The sequence below is a fragment of the Monodelphis domestica genome, chromosome 6 (assembly GCF_027887165.1).
Source record: "Monodelphis domestica isolate mMonDom1 chromosome 6, mMonDom1.pri, whole genome shotgun sequence".
NCBI classification, from domain to species: Eukaryota; Metazoa; Chordata; class Mammalia; order Didelphimorphia; family Didelphidae; genus Monodelphis; species Monodelphis domestica.
Window position 1 is genome coordinate 293249495 of NC_077232.1, and position 27838 is coordinate 293277332.

At 38.1% G+C, this 27838-nt stretch overlaps 1 protein-coding gene across 1 annotated transcript in view; it reads right to left on the reverse strand.

Moving 5' to 3' along the window:
• SGCZ (sarcoglycan zeta) overlaps positions 1 to 27838 on the reverse strand; it is a 613518-nt gene that overhangs the window by 14052 nt on the left and 571628 nt on the right. Inside the window, exons 5-7 of the mRNA XM_001364245.4 lie at positions 23124 to 23211; positions 16488 to 16610; positions 5129 to 5201 (exon numbers count right to left, since the gene is read on the reverse strand). Of these exons, the coding sequence (XP_001364282.1) occupies positions 5129 to 5201; positions 16488 to 16610; positions 23124 to 23211 (284 nt within the window). The remainder of the gene's footprint in view (positions 1 to 5128; positions 5202 to 16487; positions 16611 to 23123; positions 23212 to 27838) is intronic.

Here is a 27838-nt window from a genome sequence, read left to right on the forward strand (position 1 = left end):
CAGAGGAGAGGAACTATCTCCTCTTATTTTGGGACTCTTTTAGCACTTTCTCTCCTTTGGGACTTCTTTCTAGCCACTTACCCGCTTCCAGAGACATGTCACAGTCACCAGGCATCAAGAAAAGAAAGTAAGACTGGAACTTGAGTTCCTGGCTGCATTCTATGTTTTCTGTTGTCTTTCCTTAGCACATGATAGTGACCAGCAGCCCTGATAAATTGCTACTTCTAACTTTGGTGTTTACCTCTGCTGTAGGGAATTTCTAAATTCACTTATGGGTCATATGTCAATCAGAGGGAGGTAGTCTTCTGTCAACAGTATTTTCTCACGGGGAAGACCTCCCAATCTCTTTTAATTCCATTGTTTTTTTTTCTGTTGATAATTTCCTATTTATCCTGTGAGTTCTTCAAAGGCAAGCATTGCTTTTTGGGGGAGGCCTTTCTTTGTACCCCTGGCACTTAGTAAGAAGCCAGACATGTAATTAGTGCTTAATAAATATTTATTAACTGACTGACCACTGGGGAAAACCATAGATCATTAGAATGCATGATCATTAATTTTATTTGAGGCTCTTTTCATGAGAAGAAAGGTCTTAATACAAACTCATTGTTAAACCCCCTGGCTTCAGTTCTGGTTGATTTCTGAGTCATAAATGATAGTCAATCAATGCTTGCCAGCACGTTTGGGTTGGCTTCTACACTCTGTTGCTATGCTCCTTCCACTCAATCTGTCTGGAAAAAGAACTCGTGTCCCCTTCTTCCTCACCTCTTTTCATCCCTTCCCCATTTCTGAGTGCACTTCTATACTTTCTCTGCCGCACAACTTTCGTTCTTTTTGACCTTTCACTCTCCCTTGTCCCCACCTTTCAAACTATTGCCAAGCTATAATGATTCCACTTCCATATTCTTTCTCCTGTAGCTCCCTCTTTCCACTCTTACATCTACCCCTCCAATTAAAGCCATCATTCCAAATACAATCCATTTCTTGGCCAGTTTCCAAATTGACATTCTTCAAAGTGAAATTCCGATCATTCTGCTCTCTTGCTATAGAAGTTTCAGTGGCCTCCACCTGACTTTAGGATTAAATCCAAACTCCTCTTTTTGGATGTTAAAATATTTCATAATTTAGCTCTAATTCTACTTTTCAGATGAATCTTGTTTCCCTCCTTTTCCCTCCCTTTCTTTTTTTAAATTAAATTTTATTTTTTCAAGTATATATATTACGGACATTTTGCAATTCAGATTCTCTCTCTCCCTCTCTGAGATGGTGTATAGTCTGATATAGGCTTTATCAGTGCTTTTGTGTTATGTTACAACTGAAAACACATATCACATGTACAGTAAAGAAACTCATGGGTGGCTAAAGTGGCTCAGTGGGTTGAAAGCCAGACCTAGAGATGGGAAGTTCTAGGTTCATATCTGGCCTCAGACACTTCCTAGTTATGTGACCCTGGGTAAGTCACTTAACCCCCATGGCTTAACCCTTATCACTCTTCTGCCTTGGAACTAATACACAGTACTGATATTAAGATGGAAGGAAAAGATTTTTTTAAAATCATAAAGGAAATAAAGTGAAGGATGGTGTGCTTTGGTATGCAATTGAATTCCAACACTTCCTTCTTTGGCAGTGGATAGATTTTTTTTTTATCATGAGTCCCTTGGGGTTCTCTTGGAACTTTGTTTTGCTGATAATAGTTTAATTCTTCACAGTTGATCATCATATGATATTTCTGTTACCTTATACAGTGTTCTCCCGGTTCTGCTCAGGTCACGTCCTATCATTTCCTATGTCTTTCCAGGTATTTTCCAAACCCATCTTGTTCATCATTTCTTATGGTGCAACAGTCTTCCATTACAACCATATACTACAGCTTTTTCAGTCTTTACCCAAGTAACAGACAACCTCTTCAGCTTCCAATTCTCTGCCAGTACAAAAAGAGCTGCTAAAAATATTTTTGTACAAGCAGGTCCTTTCCCCCATCTCTGATCTCTCTGAGATATAGACCCAGGGGTGGTATTGCTGGGTGTATGCATAATTTGATGGCTATTTGTTTCAAATTGCTCTCCAGAATGGTTATATCAGTTTACAGTTCCACCAACAGTTCATTAGTGCCCTAATTTTCCTACCCTCCCTCTGCTATTTATTATTTTCTTTTTTGGTCGTATTTGCCACTGATAGGTGAGAGTTGTTTTAATTTTCATTTCTCTACTCAGTAGTGATTTGGAACATTTCCTCATATGACTATGGATAATTTTAATTTCTTCCTCTGAGAACTGTCTGTTCATATCCTTTGACATTTATCAACTGGGGAATGCTTTATATTCTCATAAATTTGGCTCAGTTCTCTATATATTTGAGGATATGAGACCTTTGCCAGAGATGCTTGATATAAAAGGTTTTTTTTCATTTTGTTGTTTCCCTTTTAATCTTGATTGCATTGGTTTTGTTTGTATAGAAACTTTTTAATTCAGTGTCATCAAAGTTATCCATTTCATTTTTTGTAATGTCCTCTATGTCTTGTTTGGTCATGAATTCTTCCCTTATCCATAAGTCTGACAGATAAACTTTTCCATGTTCCCCTATATTGATGTATGACATCTTCCTTTCTTTCTAAATCAAGTATCCATATTGAACTTCTCTTGGTGTATGGTATGAGATGTTGATCTATGCCTAGTTTCTGTCATATTGTTTTCTAGTTTTCCCAGTAATTTTTTGTTAAATAATGAGCTCATCACTTAGTAGCTGGGTGAGTAGACTTCTTTTCTTCTGCTTCACAGATTCCCTTACTTCCTCTGCTGGCTTATAGGAAGCTTTTCCTGACTTTCTTCCTCACTTTCACTCTTTTTCACTCTATCTATCTTTCTCTAGGAAAATAAAAGCTCCCTGAGGGAAGGGACTGCATCCCCCCGCCCTTTGTTATCCATTGCCTATTCTAATCTGGGAAGAATTCATGTACAATCTGAAAATATAGAAACCACCCAAACCAACTAAAATCCTGAAATTTTATTGTATCTGTAGTGCCTTTAAAATCCTGGGGTTTTTATGAGTATGGGCAGCCTCAGGTGAAAACCAGCCCTCCCTCATGGCAGATTTGCATCTGTACTTCAGGAAACAAATGATGAAGTGACTTGCCCAGGGTCACACAGACACTGTGTGTCAAAGGCAGGATTTGAACCTAGAACTTCCTGGAGGCCACTTTCTTTCCACTAAGTCCTCACACTTTCTCTGAGCAATAAACATGGCCAGTGCCTCATCCAGTGCCTAGAACACACTTCTTAAATGCTTGTTGAATTGAAACCGGCATAAATGGTAGTGATGTTTCTGATAGATGGCGTGGCCCTCTCCATGCTCCTCTTTATCAATGACACATTATGGATGTCTTCAGGTCTCAGAAAAGGAAGGCCATTGTTGAGGAAATTCACTCTAAAGCAGGGGTCCCCCAACTTTTTACATAGGGGGCCAGATCACTTTCCCTCAGACCATTGGAGGGCTGGACTATTAAAAAAAACCCATGAACAAATCCCTATGCACACAGCACATATCTTATTTTAAAGTAAAACAACAAAACGGGAACAAATACAATATCTAAAATAAAGAACAAGTAAATTTAAATCAACAAACTGACAACATAATGGCCCCAAAATGTACATCTAGGGAAGAATGGGGGCCATCGTACTACTGTTTCCCCCAAAATAAGACACTGTCTTATATTAATTTGACCCCCCAAAACAGGGGGTGACTTATAAAATACCCAGTGGCAGTGTTGGGCTTCTCACAGTAGAGGCTCACCGCTGATGTCACAGGCCAGATCACTGCTATCCGATGCCTGTATACAGTGCTGGAGGTGGGGCTGGGCCTGTGACACTGTATACTGCAGTCTGGGATAGCGGAGGCTGCAGTGCCGGCTGGGATGGGCCTGTCACACCTTGCATACTTGCACTGCCACCACTATACTGAGCAGCAGTATACACAGTGTGGAATCCCCTCCCCCAGATCCCCGCTCACCATGCTGACATCTTCCATTGTGCAGCCACATAATCCTTGTGTGGCGCCTCGTTCTTGTTCAGTTACTCTCAGAACAAGGCACGACACAAAGGATTACGTCACCGGAAGTAGTACTGTACGTGAGTGAGACCAGGCTTTGCGGCACTGCCACACACAGTGCTCCTCTCACTGCCCACCAATGAAAGAGCTGCCCCTTCCGGAAGTGTGGTGGGGGCTGGATAAATGGCCTCAGGGGGTCATATGTGGCCCCTGGGCCATAGTTTGGGGACCCCTTCTCTAAAGAGAGGAAGCTAATAATTCTTATAGGCAATAACAGATGGATCAAAAAACGTATATGGGCCAGACTTTTTTGTCTGTTGTCAATTGATGGACAACCCATTGAAATAACTGATGAATGTGTGCATTCTGCCATTCACTGGATATGGGCCAGGCAGAAGGCCCACACTTGGCTTAAAGGAAAAGATCAGGCTGCATGGCATTTGGAAAATTAAATGAATCAAGGAGTTAAGTTGTGAAAAGGAATGTGGGACTGTTGGGATTCCCATTTGGTCAATTGTAATAGCCTTGAAGATGTCAATGATAAATTTGGGCAGAAAAATAAAAAGGACTATTTTATTTATCTTTGTTTACATGGACCTCATCATAGAAAATACCAGTCTCAAAGAAGCAACTATGCCCTGTCCAGGGTTCCAGATCATTTTTAAATTTCCAGATGGTTTCCCTTTGAGACTTTGGATTTTGAGATGATGAATGGCTCTCTGCAATATCATGCTAAGGCCAAATATTGTTCACTGTACAAGATCTATACCTAAGAGTTGCTTTAAATCCAGCTGTCTTCTCCCCTTCGCCATATTCCTCCATCCTGCAACCTTCTTTGCTTGGCTTATGAAGAAACACTAGAAAAAAATAAATAGCACACAACAAAACAAAAGGAAAAGAAAGCTCAAAAATGTTAAAATTTAACAAAATAGCTGGGAATGAGTGCTCTGTGCACACCTCCATGCTCCCTTTTGAAGACTGTTCCTTGGTTCCTGGGAGCATAGATTGTGTTTTATGTAGCAGCACCTCACGTTTTAATAAAGTTCAGGGAAAAGAAATCTCTAATCATGCTAGAACCAGCACTTACTTGAGGTCTTGTGAGGGTTCTGCTCTGATATGAGGTGTTTCCACAGAGTGTCCAAACACTGCTCCTTCTGTGCCTACAAGGATCAAGTAACAGGAAAGGAATTTTGTTTTCTGAACATTGTCATTGAGAACAAAATGCTATAATTATAAACCAAATTTATATAAACCAAACATATAACTTATAAACCAAATTTCTTAGAAGATATGTATAAAATCAGAATCTTCCAAGTAGCTTATTTTAAAAATCACTACCACAAGAAAAGAAAGAAAAGCTAAAGGAAGAGAAGGGAAGGAAGAAGAGGAGCAGAAGAAGTAAGGAAAGGAAATAAGCAATTATTAAGTGTGCCAGGCACTGTGTTGGTGATTTACAAATATTACCTCATCTGAATAGCACATCAATCATGGAAGGTAGGTACTAATATTATCTTCATTTTATACTTGAGGAAACAGAGACAGACATGTTAAGTGACTTGCCCAAGGATCACCCAGCTAGAAAGTTTCTGAAGTCAAATTTAAACTCAATTTCCTGACTGATGTCTAGCTTTCTATCCACTGATCCATCTAGCTGTCTCTTAGAGTCAAGAGAAGATAAAATAAGAGGAAGAAGAGGAGGAACAGAAAAAAGAGAATGACATAGAAGCATTGTAGCACAGAATAGGCAAAGAGAAATCCAGATTTCTAGGGACTGATATTTTTATTGCAATATCCTTTGTCTTTAAAAAACATGTTTAGATATTCATATTTGTGGAGTATTTTCACCTGTAGTGTAGGTCCACTATGGTTCATAGGGAATCTACTATCTCATCCTATATTATCACCAATAGAGAAAACTGACTTGTATGTTCTTCCAGGAATGAAGAACAAAGATAGACAATCTTACCCAATGCCTTCTAGTCTTCATAAATGAAGCTGTAAGCTAATGTATAACTTCTTGATGTTAATCAGAAGGTAAATGATGGCTTTGATGCTACCCAGTATAGTTGATGTGGAATGAAAGGAATTTATTCATTTCAAATGAAATATTATTTATCATACCACTGAGAAGAAGCAAAGGATTGAAAATAAACAAACAAAAACCAAAAAACCAATTCCATTTTGTGGATAGAGGCATCTTTATCAAAGCTGTTGGTTAATAATAACTTCAGACTACTAAATGCTTAGACATCATGATGAAACTTGAAGTCCAACTTTTTTTTTTTTTGGTTTCCTAATGAAACATTATAGAATTTTGGGGAGAATTAAGATCAAACATTGGAAATTTTTAATGGAAAGAATGACAGATTTTTTCCCATTGCTGATTTAATATGTCAAAATTGTTATTTAAATCCAAGTTATAAGACTTTTTCCTTTTTCCTTGAGATCCTTCTGCCTCCAAGTTAATTAATTAATTCTGAATACAAAAATAGTTTGAGAAAGTAAGATGAGAACATGCTTGATGAGCAAATGGACCATGAATTCAATTGTTTTCTTGACGGCAAACTACTTGCAAAAATGGATAATTGTCATTAGTGTATAAAATGGGACAACAATTATAGAGCAGGGTTGGGAAAAGGGCTCAGCCAAATCTTGATGATGCCTTTTGATAAAAATTTTAATGCTTCTTTTATTTTAGCATCATAATTTATTGAATCAGATTTAGAGGTGATAGACATGAGACAAAAGCCCACTTATCTTTTACTTTTGTTTGTCATTAAACATCAAAGAAAATGATTTGAGATTGATTTAGCATGTCCAGGGTCAATGAAGTGATGGGGAGGAGGGAAAGGGTTTAACCTTTACTTGGCACTTTGCTTGCCTCTGCAAATGGAGGGGATAGATCCTCCATGGCTTATGCTTATAGGCAACAAGGAAAGAAATACTGTAGAGGAAAGACCAAAGTGAGAATATTAGGAAGGAAAATCTGTTGTAAACAAGGAGTTGGGATTAAGAGTACATGAAGATATTGACCTTGGTAAGGAGAAAAGCTACATCATCACCAGAGACTAGATTGGAGCAGGAGCTTGTGGATATGGCGTCAGAGTAACTGAGGAGAAAGGGAAAATGGGACTCTAAAGGAACGCCATCATGGAATCATATGACATTTTCTTGAAATCCAGAGATACCACAGGAAATATTGACCACATTCATTCATTCTACTGTTCAGAGTAAATGAGAAAAGCCTTCTCTCACTTTATAGATTCAGTAGGTGCCCACTGAATAATGCAGAGGGGAGGAATAGTGACACCCAAGACAGTGGTTAAGGCTGGGCTACTGAAGATGCTTAGAGAGTTGGTACACAATCCTGTGTTGGAGAGACCAATTGTAAAAATGGAGATTTGAACCCTGGACTTCAATTCCCAGAAGTCCTTGGCCACTTCCCAGAATGCTTTGTAACCTCACCTGAATTCCCACCTGGGCCGAGAACAAACGCCTACTTCAGGCTCTCTCTCGGCTTCTGCTTCTAGGGATGTAGTGAGTGAAATTGAATGGGCCTTTCGGGCCTCCTAGCTGCGTGCTTTCTATATTTATATTTTCTTTATTTCTTAACCTTTAATAAACCTCATAAAATACAATATTTTTATTACTAGGAACTAATTTTAATCTTAACACCATCACTGGCCTTGACTCACAACACATTCCACCACAGTTCATGGAGCTGAGATAAATAAATCCTGCTTGTTATGGAAGGCAGTTGTTTCTTTACAAAACTGGATATGACTCTAAAACGTTCAGTATTGATTGCCTGAGCCAAACCTTCTCATGTATGGGCCAAGGAAGCAAGGCAAGGAAGCCACCCCCAAAATGCAGAGGTTGAGGAAGGAGTTTACAGATGATCCACATTGCCACCCTGAGGGATTGGAGACTGCCCTCTAAAGAGAGGAGAGGATGAGAGGGGGAGAAAAGAACGGGAAAGAAAAGGTTTGGGAAAGGTAACTTGGGGGAGGGGATAATGAGTTCCATTTTGGATACATTGAGTTTAAGATATCTACTGGAAATGCAGTTTGAGATATCTGAATGGCGCTTGGAGATGTGAGATTGGAGGTCAGCAGAGAGATTGTGCTATATGTAGATGTGAAAATCATCAGCCTAGAAATAGTAATTCGCTCCTTGGGAGCTGATGAATCACCAAATGAAGTAGTATAAAGAGAGATAAGAAGGCACTAGAATGAGGAGAGAAGATGAGATTTTAGTTGGACTTAAGGAAGCCATAGAGGTGTGGTCAGAGTGGAGAAGGAAGAGAATTCTAGGCATGGGGTACAGCCAGAGAGAATGCCTGGTGAAAGATGCTGTTTGTGGAAAGGCCAGAAAGAAGTCTACAAAGGTGAAACGTTATTAAGAGCTTTGAATGCCAAAAAAGACCTTTTTGTATTTGATCTTGGAGGAGCAGACAGCAATTAGGGTTTATTGATAGTGTGAGGGAGTGGCATGATTTGATCTGGGAGATTTACTAGGCTGAATGTTGGAGAGGCCCACTAGCAGCTATTGCAAAAATCAGTCATGAAGCGATGATGGCCCGTACCAGTGTGGTCCTTGTGTCAGGGAAGAGAAGGGAGTGTATTTAAGAGATGTTACAAAAATGAAGTCCGCAGGCCTAGGGAACAGCTTGGTTTATAGGTTGGAAGTCTGAAGGAATGGGAAGATGCTGTTGCCCCTTACAAGAATAGGGAAGGTAGGAATGGAGTGGAGAGGGCTTTGTGTAAAGATTACGGGTTCAGTTTTGGATGTGCTGAGTTTATGATGCCTAATTTGGGATGTCCGAAAGGTTATGGCAAAGAGGAGATTTGGAGTTCAACAGAGAGTTTGGGGCAGGATATGTAGATGCGAGAAACCTTAATCTGGAAATGGAGATTAAATGATCAGAAACTCGTCATACAGTAGAAATAGCTAGAATCAAAACCCAGAGGTCCTGGGTTCAAATCTCAGCTATAGGACTTACTACCTTTGTGACCTTGATCTAGTTTAGCTTTTGACCTTTTCATCTACATAGACTATAAAAATGAAAGCAAAAAAGTTAAGACAATACAAGGAGTCCAGCAATTCAAAGAACAAAATGATAAAATCAAAATAAATCAATAATTTTATTATTATAGAGCCTTTACAAGCAGTGAAATCAGAGGAGAGAGAGAGAAAATCTTCAAAGACAAGAGATAAGTAAAATGTCTAATCAGCTACATGGTCATAAGAAGCCTAACACAATGTAAACACAAGTTGGAACAGCCAGGATGTTTGTCGGACATTACTATATGACAGATGTACTAGTGACACAAAGGGAGAAAAGAAGTCTAGTTTCTCTGAAAAATTCTTAAGCAGCAGATCCAGAGAAGACCACTAATTATTGGTGTAAACATTTTATAGTGCCACATAAATCACCAGCAAGCTACCTTATGATTTCCTCTTCAGTGGTTCAGAGGAAATAATTTCTCTACTAATAGACAAGAAAGTGAGTGACCCATTCAAACACAGACATATTATATGGCATGGACTTCAAGCATTCACAGTTAGTCATTCTAAAAGTAATAATAACAATAAAGCAATGAAAGTGTATAAGAAAAAATAGGGCGACCAAAAGGGCACGTGGAGAATCCCAGAGGTAGGAAGAATAATTGTTCATTTGGTTATTATTTGTTTAACCACCAGAAAGTACCATGTTTTGTTTTTATGGATTATTGCAAAGCTTTTGACTCATCTTTATACTCATGACATTCATTTACTTCCAATATATAAAAATGATCCACCATGGTGGGAAAACTACACTGTATAGTATCCACATAAAAAGTATTCTCTCTTTAGACCATGCCACCAATACAATGTCAGCAACAACTGTTATAAAATAGTGTATTTTTTACGTATACAGTTTAGCACTCCTTAGTCCTAAATCCAAAGTCACCTCCCCTAAACAGAACTGAATATGGATTCCAAGGTAAATATGGAGTTATACTAAAATAGTTCGCTAGTTAATATACATGGATGATACCAGTTTTATTACTTTGCCAAAAAAAAAAACAAACAAACCAAAACCCCAAAAGCAACCCATGTTCAACTGTTTCTCCATCTTGTGAAATGTTCCTCCAATGATACCAGAATGCCATTTGAAGGCAATAAAGATAAAATTCCTCATGATCGACAAGGAAAGGTAGAGACTGCAGGCTTTGATCTTGAATCCTGACATCAAATTGGAATAGATCAGAACACTCTTGTCAAGAGTGATTCCATCCTGAATTTATAATGAATATGCACACTAACTACATGCATATGCAAACAACAGGAGTGTTTAGATTTGAAACCTAGATGAGTGTGATCAGTATGGCTAGTTAGCCTAATTGTCTACTAAGATTACTTGAGTTGGTCAGAATTGCCGGATTTGTTTATATGAACCACCCTGAGATGGAATAGCAATATGTTGGTACAAACAACCTTGTCTACTAATTACACAAGATGTGGCCAAATTCTCCTTAAAAATAGTACGTTCTGACCTAAGTTGCTATTTCTGATTATGGCAGGCAGTTCCTGGTCCTGCAGTAGAGAGTCTATGATAAACTCTAGCAGAGAGCTAGAAAACATCCAACAACATGCACTCTGGTAATGAAATAAGACTTCAGAAGAAAACATACTTCCCCAGATTCAGAGGGGAACAATTGCAGGCTCATCAGAGACCAGACCAGGCAGAGTCCAGCCTCCAACTCTTTATTACTGGGTCTCTCTGCCATGTTTAACTGTCTACACCATTCAGCCTCAGCGCTCTTATTTACAACTAATTTCTTACTCCAGCCTGTAGGTCATATAATCAGTCAATCAATAAACATTTATTAAGCACCTACATGCTCTTAGTTTTGGCTGTTTGTTTTCATGTGATGTTACAGAAGTGAATTAAAGAACTTAGGTTGGGGGAAGTGGTGGCATAGTGGATAGACCACCAGACCTAGAGTCTGTAGGATGTAGGTTCAAATCTGATCTCATACACTGCACAGCTATGTGACCCTGGGCAAGTCATACCCTCATTTGCCTAGCCCTTGTTCTTTTGTCTTAGTGTCATTACTAGGACAGAAGGTAAAGATTAAAAAAACAAAAAACTTGGCTTACTAAAATATCTTTCCTCTAGACAGGACACTAAGCATAAAACTATTAAGGAGAAAGCTATGGCTTTGAATTTTTGTGTTTGTGAATGGTAAGAGACTTGCTGGCATACTGACAAAAGTTTAATGGAAATAACACATTTAAAGAAATGAACAACTATTGAAAATAATTCTTAGCATGAGCTTTTGGAAACAGCAAATGAACTCTAACAAATTGAGAAAGTATCCTAACTAAAATCCATAAAATATTAACAAAACCCAGGACTTATTGCCCTAAGGGATTCATGAAAAGATGGATAGTTTATCCCCAAATGAAGAAGATTGCAGTAAATTCTCAGAGCACAAGATAAACACATTTAAAACTTGCAGTAATTCTCTTGGAACAATCAGGCATCATTTCACAGAGCAACAATAAAGAATGACAATGGGTATATTCCTTTGGATTTCTCAAATGTGGCCAAAAGGCATTTACACTTGGAATGGAGCCTATGCAACTGCCAAGATCCAAGAATAGAATCAAAAGGCCTTTCATGAGAGATATCCACATGAACAATATGTTGACAAAAGATAGCTGAACAAATAGCTCGGTCATGTAGAAATGTTTATAGAAAGAGAAGCATTTATGATAATAAGTCAAGACCAGTCCATCTCCATTGGAAATTGAAAATGGCTTATGTTTAAGGAAACTTGATGCATTCTGCAATGCAGCTTGTGCAAAGTAATGGTAGAAAATGGGCAACCTGTCATACAAAAAATGATTACCTACCAATCACCTCCTCATCTCTCACCTAGCTGCACCTCTTATCAACTTCTTTGATTGACTTCTCCACCATGGAAGCTCATTATCGGGGTATCAATCTGCAGGGTCTCATCAGTTTTGACATGCTACTCCATATTAGCCTTTGTGTCTCTGATTAGAGGGTGAGATAATGAACTCCATTTAAGAAGGGACCTCAGTTCAAAGATCTCTTCATATTTTATCTGGCTTTACTACTTTAGGATTTGTCCACCATGTCCCCGAGTTGGATAAATTCTCTGTCTCTGTGTCTCCACCCCCTCTTCAACTTCCTTTTTTGTTTCATCTTCCCCCTTTAGGCTATGGAGTGACAAACTCTTGCTTTGGTATCTTTCATAAGTAAATAGAACATTAATCATCATACTACAAATGTAGACTTCAAAATACCTTTGAGAATTTGGCAAAAAAAAAAATCATACTAGAACCAGACTATCACCATATGCAAAATTGTTTCCCAAAATTGCCCAGATATGACATAGTTCCTTAAAAAATGAGAAAAAATGGTTTTAATAGAAATGGGCATGCCAAATGTTAATATTCCTCTAAGTATGTGGAACAAAATATTTTTCAAGATAAAGAAGCCAAACTGAAGAAGGGAAAATCTTGTGAGATCAGGAGGAATTCATCATCCTCTCTGCTACTGAAGGTAGTATGAGGGCTTCGTATGAGCCTCCAGAACCTGCTTATGACTCAATACGATTACTGAATTATAGAAATGAGTCAGTTATTATCCACCTCCACAAAAATTTATAGTAGATCTAAGAAAAGCCATTTTTATGTAAACTTAAAAATACAAGAATGAAATGTAGAGAAACAGTAGTAATAAGTTATAAATAATAGCAGAAACTCACATTTATGAGGCTCTTAAATTTTTCAAACGGCTTTTTCCTCAGCACTCTCCAAAGAGGTAGATAGATAGTTCAAGTAAGCAAGCAAGCAAGACTCCTCTAATTTTCTCTTCTTCCAAAGAAGAGGTAATAGAAAAAGGGATGTAATGAAAAGGTCATTCAGAAGACCTGGATTCAAATAAACTTTCGGTTGCTTGTTACCTCTGTAAATTGGGCACGTCACCTCACCTATATGGGTCTCACCCCCCCCCCCTCCAAATGAGGAAGTTGGATTCAGTGTCCCCTATGGTCCCTTACAACTTTAATTCTGGATTTGGAAAAGATTCAAGTATTTTTTACATTTCCAGGCAATTGTTGGTCCTAAGTTGCATAAGGCACAGCATATCAAATTTTACACTTAACCTCAAGATTAGTAACTTTCATTATCACATCTGTTGAAAACTGAAATGCCAAATAATAATTGCCTCTTGGGGAAAACAAAGTGGAATGGTAGATATTCAACAAAGTGATCTGAGATGGCTTCATGTTTTTCCTATACTGAAGGCTTTTCATATGTTGTAAATGTGTTTGGGCATTTAAAAAGCATTGCTTTGCACGTACTTAGACAAACATTCAGTCCACAAACATTTATTAAATGGTTTATATACTAAGGGTTGGGGAAAACAAAATAAAACCTGCACCTGCCCTCATGGAGCTTATATTCTAATGAAGGAAGACAACAGATAAAAACATGGAGTAAAAAGTACATGTATGAAGGTACCCAGGTGAGAACAGGGTGGTTAAATTCAGAGAATGAAGGGTGGTAAGTCTGGGACCATTCCCCAAAGTGAAGTTTTTGGGAAGAACTCATAATTGGGAGAAGGGTCCTACAAAAGTAGGGTACAGAGACAGATGAGACATGGTGGTTATGGACAGATTAGTGTCAGAAAATGTGATGCTAGTCATTAAATAACAGAACTTGAATTGGTTTTAGTGGAGAGAAATACATTTCCCTCTAAATTCTATTAAAGGAATAAGGGAAAAAAGAAATATAAATGTAGATCTCACTTTAATTTTCCAGCAGTCATTGATTACCTTTGAATCACTTTCTTCACTAATGCAATTTGTATTCACTGAAGACACCCCTCCACCAGACAGGGAATTATACTTATCCCCCCCCCCCAGGGAATATAGAATTGTGAACATTTCAACTGGGTATAATTATTTCAGAAGTCCTCCTGTTAAGGAGGCACAAATGACTGAGTTATTCTTCACACACAGAATATCCATAATCTATGGTAAAGATATGACAATGTTAAGATGATGATGATGATGATGATGATGATGATGATGATGATGATGATGATGATAATGATGCCAATTTATAGGGTGGAGCATAGAAGGAAGGTTACTAAGACTTCTGGGAGGAGGGCTAACCAGATTCTAGACCAATATAATTAGTGTTAGCAGGTAACCTCTGTCATTCATGTCTTGGCAGCAAATTGTATTTCATCTCAAATCAAAAGCCATTAATCTTGGCAGCAAATTCTTTCCTTTCCCTATGTCTATAGGGGAAAAAATACCCTGTGGATTGGAGACAGCAGAATGTGACTTTGTTGAGAAGGTAGCTACCATTTTCTAGGTAGGGTTAATAATTTTGGCTATATCTAGTAGAATGTTTCAGTATTAAAGTCTGTCCTCTAATATGGAGAGCTGATATGATATAATGGATAGAGTTAACCTCAGAGCCACAGAGATTTATGTTGTAATTCTGACAATGTTATACTCATCAAGGAATATGGAAAGGAAATTTTTAAAAGAAGAATTATACCTATTAATTATATAACAGAATTTTCCAATTCACAAATACTAAGGGAAATACATATTAACCCAATACTTGAAATAGAATAAATAAACAGTGGAAACGGATTCTTATTGAAATAGAAAGGTAAACTGAAGGGAAACCTGTTTCTTTTGCAATGACTGCTGTCCTCTGGCTTATGACTAGAGATCTGCTAGAGGGAACCTGAGGCTGCTTATTTGTGATGGAGGTAGAATTGAGAAGTACTGAGGGATGCTGCCACACTGGGATGCTGGTATACAGGGAAACTACTCTGGGGAATGCTCTGGGATTCTGCCTATTGATCCCTACTAATGGCTGATGGATCAATCTATTTCCTAACCTCCTTCCTCCCTCACCCTCTCCCTTAACCACCCACTTCTGGAAGCCTTTGACTCCCCCTCCCCCCCCCCAGTGGACTACAAAATACTCTAGTTTTCTTTCTCAGGTAAGGGGTTTATTGTGATAACAGGATGGGAAACTGTGATAAGAGGGATGAGGATTTCCCTAAACTGTGGGGATAAATTTTAGGAAGGTTTGAGGAAGTAGTCCAGTCACAAACTGTGACTCTGAAACAATTAGGGAGATGGAGGACAATAGCAGTTCAAAATCTTCTTTTTCACAAATTCAGCCTGGCTTGTCTCCTTTTTCAGCTTCAACCCCAGAGAGAAACAAAGTTCAAAGTCTCTCAGTTTCTCCTGGCCAGCTCAACTCTCATATAGACCACCAATTCAAAAGCCAAGGTTTTCCTTCTTGTCAATTTCAACTGTCCAAAGCCAGAGAACCCCCAAAACCAAGTCAGCCCCATCAGGGTCTATCAGCCAGCTTTCAACCGAGAGAGAGAGAGAGAGAGAGAGAGAGAGAGAGAGAGAGAGAGAGAGAGAGAGAGAGAGAGATTGAGAGAGAGAGAGAGAGAGAGGAGAGAGAGAGAGAGAGAGACTACCCCTCCCCCTGTCAGCTCAAAGTGCCAACTCTTGGGAACATTCCATTTGGAACCCTGGTTCTTGCATCTTGGTTTACAAATTCTCTCAGTTTCTCTCCATGCCTCTACCACATACTGAACTTTCATCTTAGAACCATCAGAACAGACGAAAATGATTAAACTTGGAGGGCCATGCAACCTAGACTATTGTATTGTTGGTGGAGCTGTCAATCCAACCATTCAGGAAAACAATTTGCATACATACTATGAGTTACTAAACTTCATAGAAGTTTGGCCAACCATACCATTACTAGGCATATACTCCAAGAAAAAGATAGAGGAAAAGTCACTTATACGTCTCCTTTTATTTTGGCATTAGGAAAGTGAAAGAAAAAAAAAGAAACAAAACAAATGTTTTATGTGTTAGGATATGCCTGAATAAACTGAAATGGGATATTATTACACTTGAGGAAATGACAAAATTAAAGAAATTAGGAAAATTGTGCAAATCTGCACTAATGAATTCAAAGTAAAGTCAAAAGAAATTGGAGAATTTTTGTTTTGTTTTGTTTTCACAAACAATGTAAAAAAACAGCAATAAAAGAATTCAGAACTCTAGTGCAGTGATGAGTCTATTCTCAGAACACATGGTGGAAGACACCATGTTCGTCTTCTCAGACAGAGAGTGGACAACAGGACAATGTTCTGCAATGGGTCCTGTTTTGTCAGAGAAGGCCATTTTGTTCATTTGTTTTCTTAAAGATTACTTTTTTGTGACAAAGAAAGGTTCTTTTGGTGGTTTTGATGGTAGTAGTACTATGTAGAGGGAATCATTGGGAAATCACAAGGAAAGATGAAAAAAAAAAACAGAAATAAAGTATTTCATCTCCTTTGTAGCAAATCTCCAAGGCAAGTCCTATACCTGTTATTTTCAGGCGGTCAGCCCCAATGGTGATCTCTTCTTCATTGGCAGAAAACAGGACCCTGCCACCTCCACTTGCACGCACTTCAAACTTTTTACACTGAGCTTCCACAGTGTCTGCTCCTAGGAGAAAGGGAGGGAAGGACAATAAAATGGGAACAAATAACATTCTAACTACCATTCTGCATCACTGTTTTAAAGTAATGCTCCAAATGACCAATGGTTACATCAGTTCTCAAAATCTATGTAGCTTTTAAATTATTCAGAGACTTTAGTATCTTATGTTGCTACTTGTGTTGATATTTTAATAGATCAATTATTTATGTTTAACATGTAGCCATTTCTTTTCCTCCCTTAATATTCACTTCATTATTCTCACCAACTTTTTTTCCCCCCAGAGCTTTCTCATTGCTACAGTTGATACACAGATCTATTGGCTCTTCAAAGATGTTTCAATCATGCATCTAACAAAAGTGAAAGATCCACAATATTAATAGAGATAAGGAAGTCCTGGGAACAAGAGGGAGGAAAAGGAACAAAACTCCTCCAAGTGTCACACTATGGTCAGGAAGGCAGTGAGAGAAAACAAGTGAAGAATTCTACCTTTAACAGAATGCAAAGAACTTTTCAGGCTTAGAATGATGGACTTAAGGATGTTATAGTTAGAAGGGACAGTAGACATAAACCATATCTGCCTCTTCATGAGGAAACTGAGTCTGAAGATGAAGCAACTTTCCCCAAATCAAGCTGCTACTTAGCATAACTAGGACTTGTACTGAGGGCTTCTGATTCCAAATGCAGCTGCCTTTCACCCATGCCAAGTTTCCTCTAGGAGGATGAACTAATAGCTGAATCACTGTAATACAATCAAATTGTATTGCATTACAACCAATCAAATCAAACAGAGCATGCCTTTCTTCCTCTTTGTCTATTTTAAAAGACCAATACTAAATTCAGAAGAGCAAGGGAAGGGAAATTCATTCTTTTCTCTTAATCTCACTATTTTGTACTTGTGTCAGGAGGAGTAGCCAAATTCAGAGTGAAAAGAGATTAAAGACACTTCATTTGGGGGGGAAAAACCAACCCTGTATATTTTGGAAGCTTAAAATACCTTCTTAACTAAAATCCGGATGGCAGGAAACAAATCATGTATACAAGTGGCATTAGCATAAGCAAATCCACACAGGACAGAGGCAGAGTGTAGAAAACCTTTATCTCCTCTAAACTGATGAAGGCAATGCAACAGAGATAACCCAAGAAGGCTCCAATTCAATTTATCATATCTAAACCAGTAAATTATTTTCTCAACTTTGCCTAAACAGTCAAATATTGAGAAAATAGAAGAAACATTTTCTCAAATTTCCACACACTCACATTCAACAAAAACAAATCAGGGTTGAAATAAGTGAGTTTTTTCTCTTTAAGGGCAAAATCAACACACACACACACACACACACACACACACACACACACACACACACACATATATATATATTAAAAACTTACTACATGTCAGGCACTGTGCTAAGTGCCAGGAAATCAAAGAAATATACAAACAAAAACCAAGGCCCTTCCTCAAAGGATCTCCTGTTGTCCTAGTAGAAGCAGCATTTAGATAATTAGGTACTTACAAGACACATACAGAATGCAAGGGGTGATCTGAAAGAGGAAGGTGTTATCAGCTGGTCATAATGAAAGGTCTTCAAGAAATTATTTTTTGAGTTAAATCTTAGGAGAGGGACAAATCACACAGGTAGTAGTGCTCCTTTATTGGAGATTTCTTAAACAGACCCGTCCCAGACATACTCTCACACCCACATGCACAAGCATGAGCACACATGCACATGTGCACGTGCACAGACACACACAGACACACACACAGACACACAGACACACAGACACACAGACACACACACACACAGACACACACACACACACACCCCACAATATTTAGCCAGGTCTTTTAATCTCTAAATTTGATAATCCTCAGTCTTCATTTTTCTCTACATATTTTCAGCATTTCACACCTTTGACCATTTTCTCCTATTTAATCTCTCTTTTCTGGGCTTGTATGTTGAGTCAGCTCTTCTCTAGTTCTCTTCTTTTTGTCTCACCAGTCTTCTCAGTCCCCTTTGTTGGGTAATGATCTCTAACTGTGGATATTCCTCAAGTTCCTGTCTTAGCTTCCCCATCTCTCTGTCTCTGTTGCATGCTCTGTCTTTCATCTCATCTTATCTAATCTCACCCTGTCCAATCTCATGCCATCCCATCTGAACCCATCAATTGCTAGGGGTTTAGCTATCATTTCTAGATTGATCTCATATCTAGACTTAGTCTTTCCCTGAGCTTCAGCCTCACGTGATAGATTGTATACTGAACATTTAAAACTGGTGCTATCTCCAACTGAAGTCAGTAGCTTTCTTCCAAAGCCTTCCTTCTCTCCAACTTCCTTATCTCTATTGAAGACTTTTTTTGTTTCCCAAGTTCATAACCTGAGCATTGTCTTTGTCTCATTCCCCCTCACCTTCACTCGCATCTGACTCCTCAACTCATACAAATACTACATTACTTCTGGCCCTTCTCAGCTCTCACCTGGATTATTGTAACAGCCTCTGAATTGGTCTCCTTGCCTCAAGTCTCTCACCCTTCCAGTCTACCTTCAAAACTGTTTTCAATGTAATTTTCCTTAAGTACAGATCTCACTATCACTCCTCTACTCAGTCAAATTCAGTGACTATTGCTCTATGAGAAAATGTCTTTCCCTTATCAAGACAGATTCAATGTTTTGCATAACACAGTCCCAAATTATCTTTTTAACTTAATTGGACATTATCCTTTTCCATTCTCTGATCTAGTCAAGTTCTCTTGCCATTCCTTACACCTTATCCTCACATCATGAAGTTCTTTCTTTCCTTAGGAAGTCCCACCTCATAAGGCATAAGGAATGGTGAGAGCAAGGGTATGGAAATATGAGATGGAGTGTGGTATGTGAGGACTAGAGAGGAGACCGGCTTGGCTCAACCAGAGATCAATTAATATCTATAATTTACAAATTATTTAAAAAAATGATTTGAAAAAATACTTTGTCAAACTCCTTTTGGGGATATAGAGGGATGTAGTACTAACACATAAACTAGGAAAGATGAAGAGAACTATAGATAAATATTAAAGAATCCCGACTCAAAAAAGTTAAATAATAGCAAACAGACTGTAGCATATAAGCCCATCAGTCAATTGAAAATTATTAGTAAGATGCCAGGAATGAAACAATATTCAAAATGAGTTTAGTTGTTTTTTGAAGGAAGCATTCTGAGATTTTTCATCCTCTTTTTAGATCAGTTTATACATGAGATGACTTGAGAATTGATCCTTCAATGATCTCCTAATTGTGTCACCTCCAAAATAAGTAATATCTGTACATGTTTGGTGTAGTCTAACTGCTTACCATATCTTTTTCTTCTTCGATGTCTTCCCACTTCCTTAGTGTACATAAACAACTGTAATGTTAGAGGCCAAATGGAAGCATTCTTTTTTGCTGTTTACCCCCTTGTCTGGATGCTATTTTGTCCTCAACTTTCAGTTGCACATGCTTTTTGAATTCTTTGTTGAGTCCCTTGGATTTTTTTTTAAAACTTAGACCTTTAAACTGTCTTTAAATCAAATAGTGGAACGATGCCTATTGTCCAGACTAGAATATACAGCATGCTGTTTGTGTGTATAAAATGGTGATGTCTCATTCATTCACCATCAGTGACATGTATGTAGCACCCTAGACTTAGTGTGCGAAGGCTGCATTTTTGTCATGCCCAGGTTATAAAACCTATAAATGTTCCAAATGTTGCTTGGTTTCCCTTCTAGAAGAAAAGGTGAAGGGTACTGAAGAATGAATTTTCACAGCCCAAATCATCAAGAAGAAGAATGTTTTCCCTTTCCCCAAACAAATAAACAAAAAAGGAAATGAAACTGTGATGGGGAGAAAAGATTATTCTTTTCTTCAAAGTATTGGAAATGGGAGGGGGGAGAATCTGGCATTTTTTCCCCCAGAAGAGTGGTGAGTAGGAGAATGTCATCCAACAATAAAAGAGAAGGAGAAAGACAGTGGGGTTTTGGAATTTTAGCAGGAAAGGGGTTTTTCATTTTTTCCTAAAAAGAAAAGAGCTATAGGCTGACGAAGAAGCACTTGCTTGCCCTCCAAGATTCCTTGGATGGGTTTAGATTGTAGTGAGTAGGTGAGAGGTTACTGAGGAAGAGTTAGAAGAAGAGAAAAGTAATATTGAGTGGTGACTTCCTGCTCAGGGGTACTCAAGCAGCAACTTATATATCTATTGACATCAACCGAGAAGAAACTCTAAGAAGTGACTGAATGAGGACATAATTGACATTGACACAAGGGAATCAGAAAAAAATGAAGAAGATTTGGGAAAGAAACTGAAGACTTAGGAGGAGGGGCACAGGTGATATTTTTTTCATGCCTATTTATTGGAGGCAAAGAACATATAGAGAAGAACTGAGTGGGAAGTGAAGACATATCTAAGAAGAAAGAGTTTGGGAATGGGACTTAAAGAATGGATCATGACTTACAACCAAAGAATTACTGGCTCTTGGCCATGGGATGGATGGGACCCTAACAACAACTGTTAAGGATAGATTTGCCTATTGTATTGCAAAGCTAATGGAAATGGTTTTAAACTAAAAAAGGAAGGAGAAAACTGCCTACATATGAGGACCAATCAAGTATATTATAGAGAAGCTGCAGTGAAAGAACAGCAGAGATGGAGACACTGAGGAAGTCATAAGAATCCAAATCCTGAAGAGGAGTCATTAGTAAACCACTGATTTCAAATTCCTGTAAACAGATGCCCTAAATTTACACATCAAGATAAAACCTAATTCAAAGTCTTAATTCAATTTATATTACTCAGATTTTGGGAAGTGGAACCAGGAATGGGCCAGAGCCAAATTGAACAGGCTCCTTAATAAGTTTTCTCTGAGAGCATTTACACCTCAGAAATCAGCATACAATACAAATCAGGACTTGATTTATTGTTTTGTTGATTGTCTTAATTTGGAGGTAGCTAGGTGGTATAGTGGTTAGAATGCTAGGTCTGGAGTCAGGAAGACGGGAGTTCACATCCAACTTCAGACATCTACTAGATGTGTGACCATAGGCAAATCACTTAACATCTGTCTGCCTCTGTTTCTTTGACTATAAAATGGGGATAATAATAGCACTTGCCTTGTAGGATTGTTATATCAAATGAGATAGTTGTAAAATAACAGACACACAATAGGCACGATAAAATTGCTATAATTATGATGATAGTATTGGAGAAAATGTTAATTAAACTTAAAAGTGAGTTGTGCTTCCACTTTTGGGGAGTGTGATTTTTTAAACTACTAACATTATGCCCCTGGATGGAACTGGAATATGGTTCCTGACACTTAGATCTTATTCAAACTCAATTGGATTCATAAGAGGCTGTCAAGTCAAGCCGAGTCAAATTCTGGTGGAATGTCCTTGTATTTTAAGAATTCAAATTCAAGTCAACAACTATTTACATATTCCTGTGAGGAAATCTAGCTGGTGGAATATATTTGGGTAATGATTAAGTGAAGGAGAAACAGAAGCAATTTCCCCCTAGGGTATATTACAAACCATCTTGTCATAGAGGCAATAAATGAAGAATTTGTTAAATGAATTTCATAGACTAACAATTGGCTTACTATAGGACTGAAGGTGAGTTAAAGAGAGAAAAGAAGACCTTAGGAACATTTTGAAGATACAATTGAAATCAGTTCTGATGAATCAGGGAAGTAAGAGCTAAGACCCTGAAGAATACCCGTGTTTGAATTAGGACACGTGTTAGCAGAGATGCATACTTCTCCATCTATTGGCTTGGAATGAACTTGGGGAGTGCCCAGTTTTGTGTGGTAGAATGGCAGTTTTCAGGATATCTTGGAGGTGTTAGATAATACCATGCCTCCAACTATCATCTCCTTCCCAGTGCCGTCTTCATAAGTGTAGCAGCCAGTGGGAGGCAAAGTGGCTAGATCACAGGGTCTAGAATCAGGAAGATGCAAGTCAGAATTCCAACTCAGACAGTTCATAACTCTGAGCAAGTAATGTAAACTTTGTCAGCCTAAGTTTCTTCACCTGTAAATGGGATAATAATATATCTACTTAAAAGGTTACTAGCTGGTATAATGAATAGAATTTTGGACCTGTGGTCAAGAAGACTTGAGTTCAAATCCATCCTGTGTGACCAGGGGCAAGTCATTACCCTCTGTCTGCCTCAGTTTCCTTGCTTTTAAAATGAGAAGAAAAATACCTCCCAAGCTGTTAGTGGGGACTAAATGAAATAATATTTATAAAGTGCACTACAAGTCTTAAAATGCTGTGTAAACATCAGCTATGGTCATCACCATTATCATAGAAAGGAGAATATTTTAAATTATGAAGTAATTCCCAAGTTGATTATGTGTTCTCCATACCAGTCCACTTTACTTGGATCATGTAGTCACATATCTGGGATGCAGAATACCTTTTGTTTGTACTTTTTCTGATTTAAGCAAACATTCTAGTAAATCAAGAACAGAAGTTGGAGAGGAAATCTTCATGAGTCCAATGGCACTCACCTACAGTCAGCTGGCCAGTGAGTTGCCCCAGGGCATTCCGGGCATTCAGGGTAACATTCCTGTCAGACTGTAAGATCAGTGGACTGTCCTGGGAAATATGCAGAAAATAGATAGGTGAACAATGAAATCTAAGCTCAAGTACTCTCAAAATATCAAGTTTCACTGGATGGGCAAGTTCTTACGTATTGTGGGGATATCCTTTATTTTAGATTCCATGCAGTGTAACATAAGGAATCAAAGCACCTCCTGGTGTTACAAGACTAGAAGAGGCATCCTTTCATTTGTCTTTCTTCTGCTAGAGCATAAACTCCATGAAGAAAGAGCAGGGCCCATATTTTATTCAGACACATGCTATTATCCCCAGTGCCCCAAACAGAATTCCACACACATGAAGTACTTAGTAACTACTGAAGAGTTTGGCTTTGTCTTCTTGAAGCAGGCATTTCCACCCGTGCCTGACCATGTTAGAAAAGATGATAAAGATGCGAGCCAGTTGGAGTGAGATACTGTGGTCTCACTCAGCCTTAATGCTCCAGTGAAAGATAAGTGGTTTGTGAGGTGGAGAAAGTGTCCCACATGTGAGGGATGAGGGAAGGGTAACTGGTGGCAACAGAGGCTGGGTAAAGATGCCTTTAGGCAGTTTTCTAGGTGTGTGAAAAGCATGCAATGGGAGGAGCAGCAAGACTCTCTAATGTGGGACACTGATGGTAGAAGGTTAGTCTGAAGCAAAGGAGTTCAGAAACAACCCTATTTAATTCAGTTAGACTTTATAGATGATACTGCTGTGCCCAGCCCTCTCTTAAGATGCCAACCCTTACCTTCCATCTTGGAATCAATACTGTGTATTGGTTCCAAGGCAGAAGAGTGGTAAGAGCTAGGCAATGGGGGTCAAGTGACTTGCCCAGGGTCACACAGCTGGGAAGTGTCTGAGACCAGATTTGAACCTAGGACCTCCCATCTCTAGGTGTTGCTCTCAATCCACTGAGCCACCCAACTGCCCCCAATCCTTACATTATTGTTATCCCAGGGTATACATGTAAAGGTCTCTTGAGAAAGTGCTTGATTGAATGAACTTAGAGGTTCACTGGTCATTTGGCCTGATGTGAGAGGACGTGGACCTAGAAATAAAATATCATGCCCCTCCCCTTATATAATCTAATTCAGGGATTGCTTATCCTCAGTAGACTGATCCTCAGTTTCCTCCTTTCTAGGATTCCTTCCGACTCTAGACCTTAACTCCTTTACCCTCTATTTAGCCATCTGGTATCCAAATCAGAGAAGGAATTCCCAAAGCTTCAGGCTGGAATTCTGCCCCTAGTTCATTGACTCTAAACCAGGACAGTTAATGAAACCTGTTGATTGTTAGACTTTAACACTGATGATCTCAACCATCCCCAAATGGTCAATGTTGACATGAGGCTTAATATATTGAATTAATTTCAGATTGGTAGCCTGAGTATTGGCACTGACCATCTCTCTTGGGGGGAGGGCCCTTGTGGTCATGGCAAGCTCAAGGCTCTGTGGAAAAAACCCTTAAAGTAACTCATTCCCATAAAAGATAAGGGAAGAATTTAGAAGAATTATTATGGTCTTCACTGAGTTCTTATATCTGAATACAGCATAAAGAGCCATGCTCACACACATTGTTAGGCACTAAATGTTTAGTCAATATACCAATAGTCAACCCTGTTTTAAGAGAGAAGGGAGCATGGGGTTATGGGGAATGTCTCTCTGGCTCCATACAGCCCTGACATTTGATTCCTCTGTGAAAAACTAAACGTCAACCCCTTTTTACTTCCCATGTTATGGTAGCTATTACCCAATGCCAACTTTTCTAAGTATTTGGGTCTAGAGATGCTTTTCAAAATCTCTTACAAGACCAGGGATTATTCTCTGATTTAGGAGAGAGAATTTTTTCTGATAGATGAAGGCCAAGAGGACTTCTGATCCATGAGTTTCATTGGGGAGCTAGAGAAAGCTTCCTAATAATGAAAATTGTGATTCTATGCTTTCATTCCAGGAATAGGGGATAGTTAAGGGTGACCAACAGAGAGAATGCAGGGGATATCTGATGGGGGCAAAAACTAGCAGTGGAAGATGCTAGCAAGTAGGGAAATGAGAAGTAGAGAACATTGTTGCCAGTCAGAAGAATCAAAGTAATTGCAGCCATTCTGAGATTAGAGTGTGAATTCCCCATTGGGTGACTGGTAAATAATAAAGTTGAAGGATATGGGAGTGGACAGGAATAAAGGGAGAAAGCTGATACTTTGAACAATTATGTGGTAATAAAACTGATAAATTAGATGAAGTGAAGGGATATATGCTAAAATAAAATGCCCAAATTAATTAGAACAAGAAATACAGACCTTAAATAAATTGATCACAAGAAAAGAAAACAAAAACGTTATAAATGTTTCCCTAAGGGTGGGGGTGGGGAGGAAATAAAAGAAAAAATGCTCAGAGGGATTTAACAATGAAAATTATATCAAAAATTCAAATAAAAATTAATTTGAGTTTTATATAAATCACTTTAAAAGGGATACAATAGAAAAGGATTAGAAACGAATTCTTTTATGAGACATATATGATGTTACTAAATCTACCAGGGGGTAGAGAGACATATCCTTATGAATACAAAGGCAAAAATATTCAATGAAATATTGGCAAAGAGGTTACTCTAACATAAAATGGTTATACACAATGACCAAGTTGGCTTTATTTTAAAGATGTAGAATTGGTTCAATATTAGGAAATATTAGGAAAAATTTCCAAAGAAAATCAACATATACTCTTGTTAGTTGGTGATTTCAGAATGGGAAGAAATATGTGGTCAAGTGTGGCTCAGTAGTAAGGAGTGAGGAAGAATAAAGACTTATAGAAAATACAGAAATTTCACACCTCTATATGATGAACGTTTTCTTTAGAAAATGAATGATTAGGAAATTGATCTGTAGAGTACCCAATCATACTAAAAAGAATGAAATTGGCTACTTAAAAAAACAGCCCTTACTTTTTCTCTTAGAATCCATACAAAGTATCAGTTCCAAGGCAGAACAGTGGCTAGGCATTTGGGGTTGTGACTTGCCCAGGATCATACAATAGGAAGTGTCTGAGGCCAGATTTGAACCCAACTGCATTTTTAACAGACCAGAAGAGACTTATTGCTGACAAATGAGTTATTCCTAAGACACCTAGAAGCACTAAGACCAGAATCATCAAAACAATTGGAAAAAGATATGATGGGAAATTTAAAAATCTTAACTTATTTAAGCAATTTATTAAAAGAAAAAATAAAAAATATCGAGAGGTACTCAATAGAATGAACATTAACATTGACTATAATTTCACCCAGAAGTAAAACCAATATAACAGCTGCCAAAATAAGAAGATCAAGTGCAGCAAATTAGCAAGCATCTGATATACTTGCTTGGTAAAGAGAGAGAGTTTCAAAAGGTAATATAGGATATAAATTTGTCTCTAAAACCTTGCATAGGATATTGGATAATTATATGTGGAATCATCTCACAAGAGGAATGGAGAGTTAAAAAAGACAAAGAAAGATTAGCAAGATATTCAACTAAGCTAAGTCATCCCAAGGGCATTTAAGGATGGAAATAAAGAATTACAAACAGAAAAAAAATGGAAAAGATTTGCCAAACACTTCTTACCCAACCTTCTTCCATCAAAGATAATGGAACCACCATACTTGGAACCAAACATCACAGACACTAAGATACTTATAGAGATTGTAGAAATGGCACAACAGAGAACAAATATGTTAAAATGAGTCAAATTGGATCAAACATAAAAAGAAGAGATCCATGTTGAAAGCAATGCAATCATGAGGAAATTGAGGGACTGATCCATATAGTATGTAAAGGAAAATGCTGAAGGCACAGGGGCACAAATCTCAACAATAGATTTACTTTCTTAAAATGACTAAAAAACATAGAGAATATGAGATCCCATGATATTATTTGTTTGTTGAATGTAGGAGAGGGAGAAGCATTTGTACAACAAAATAGCATGCTACTGGTGATTTCACTGTAACGGGTCTCCCATTTATATGTCAAAATCATTGAGTATCCTTTGGAGGATCAACTTGCAATCCTTTAACATTTCAGTCCCTTCATTTGAGCAGAAATGGTTTCTTTTGTAATACAATGGATTTTATTTTATGTATTTAAAGGTATGATTCTCACAAGGGAAATGTGGGTTGAACTAGATTACTTCAATATCATGGAAACAAGGATTCAGTATAGACATACCAACTGGGATAAGTACAAAAAGACTCAAGAATGTCAGAGCTGAAAGGAATCTTAGAGATTTTCTAGTTCACATTTCCCATTTTCCTGAGGGGGAAACTGAGGCAAAGGGAGGAAAAGTGACTTGTCCAAGTTTTTATTGATAATGACAAATCCATGATGAAGATGAAGCTCTCCATACTCTGAGACATTGAGAATAATGCCAGTGGATTGATGATTACTTCTCTTCCTTGAGAAGAGTAATTATATTGAATTCTGGGATGGATTAGTGTTTATTCCTAGTATCTAAGATGTACAATCATGCATGTGTGCATACACACACACACACATTCACAGTCACTCACCCACTCATAGAATGGGTCATTAAGTTGTCTATCCACATGAATATCATAGCATGGACATGAGACTTACTTCATAGTCTTTGTTTTTCCAGAGTGGATATTTAGGAGG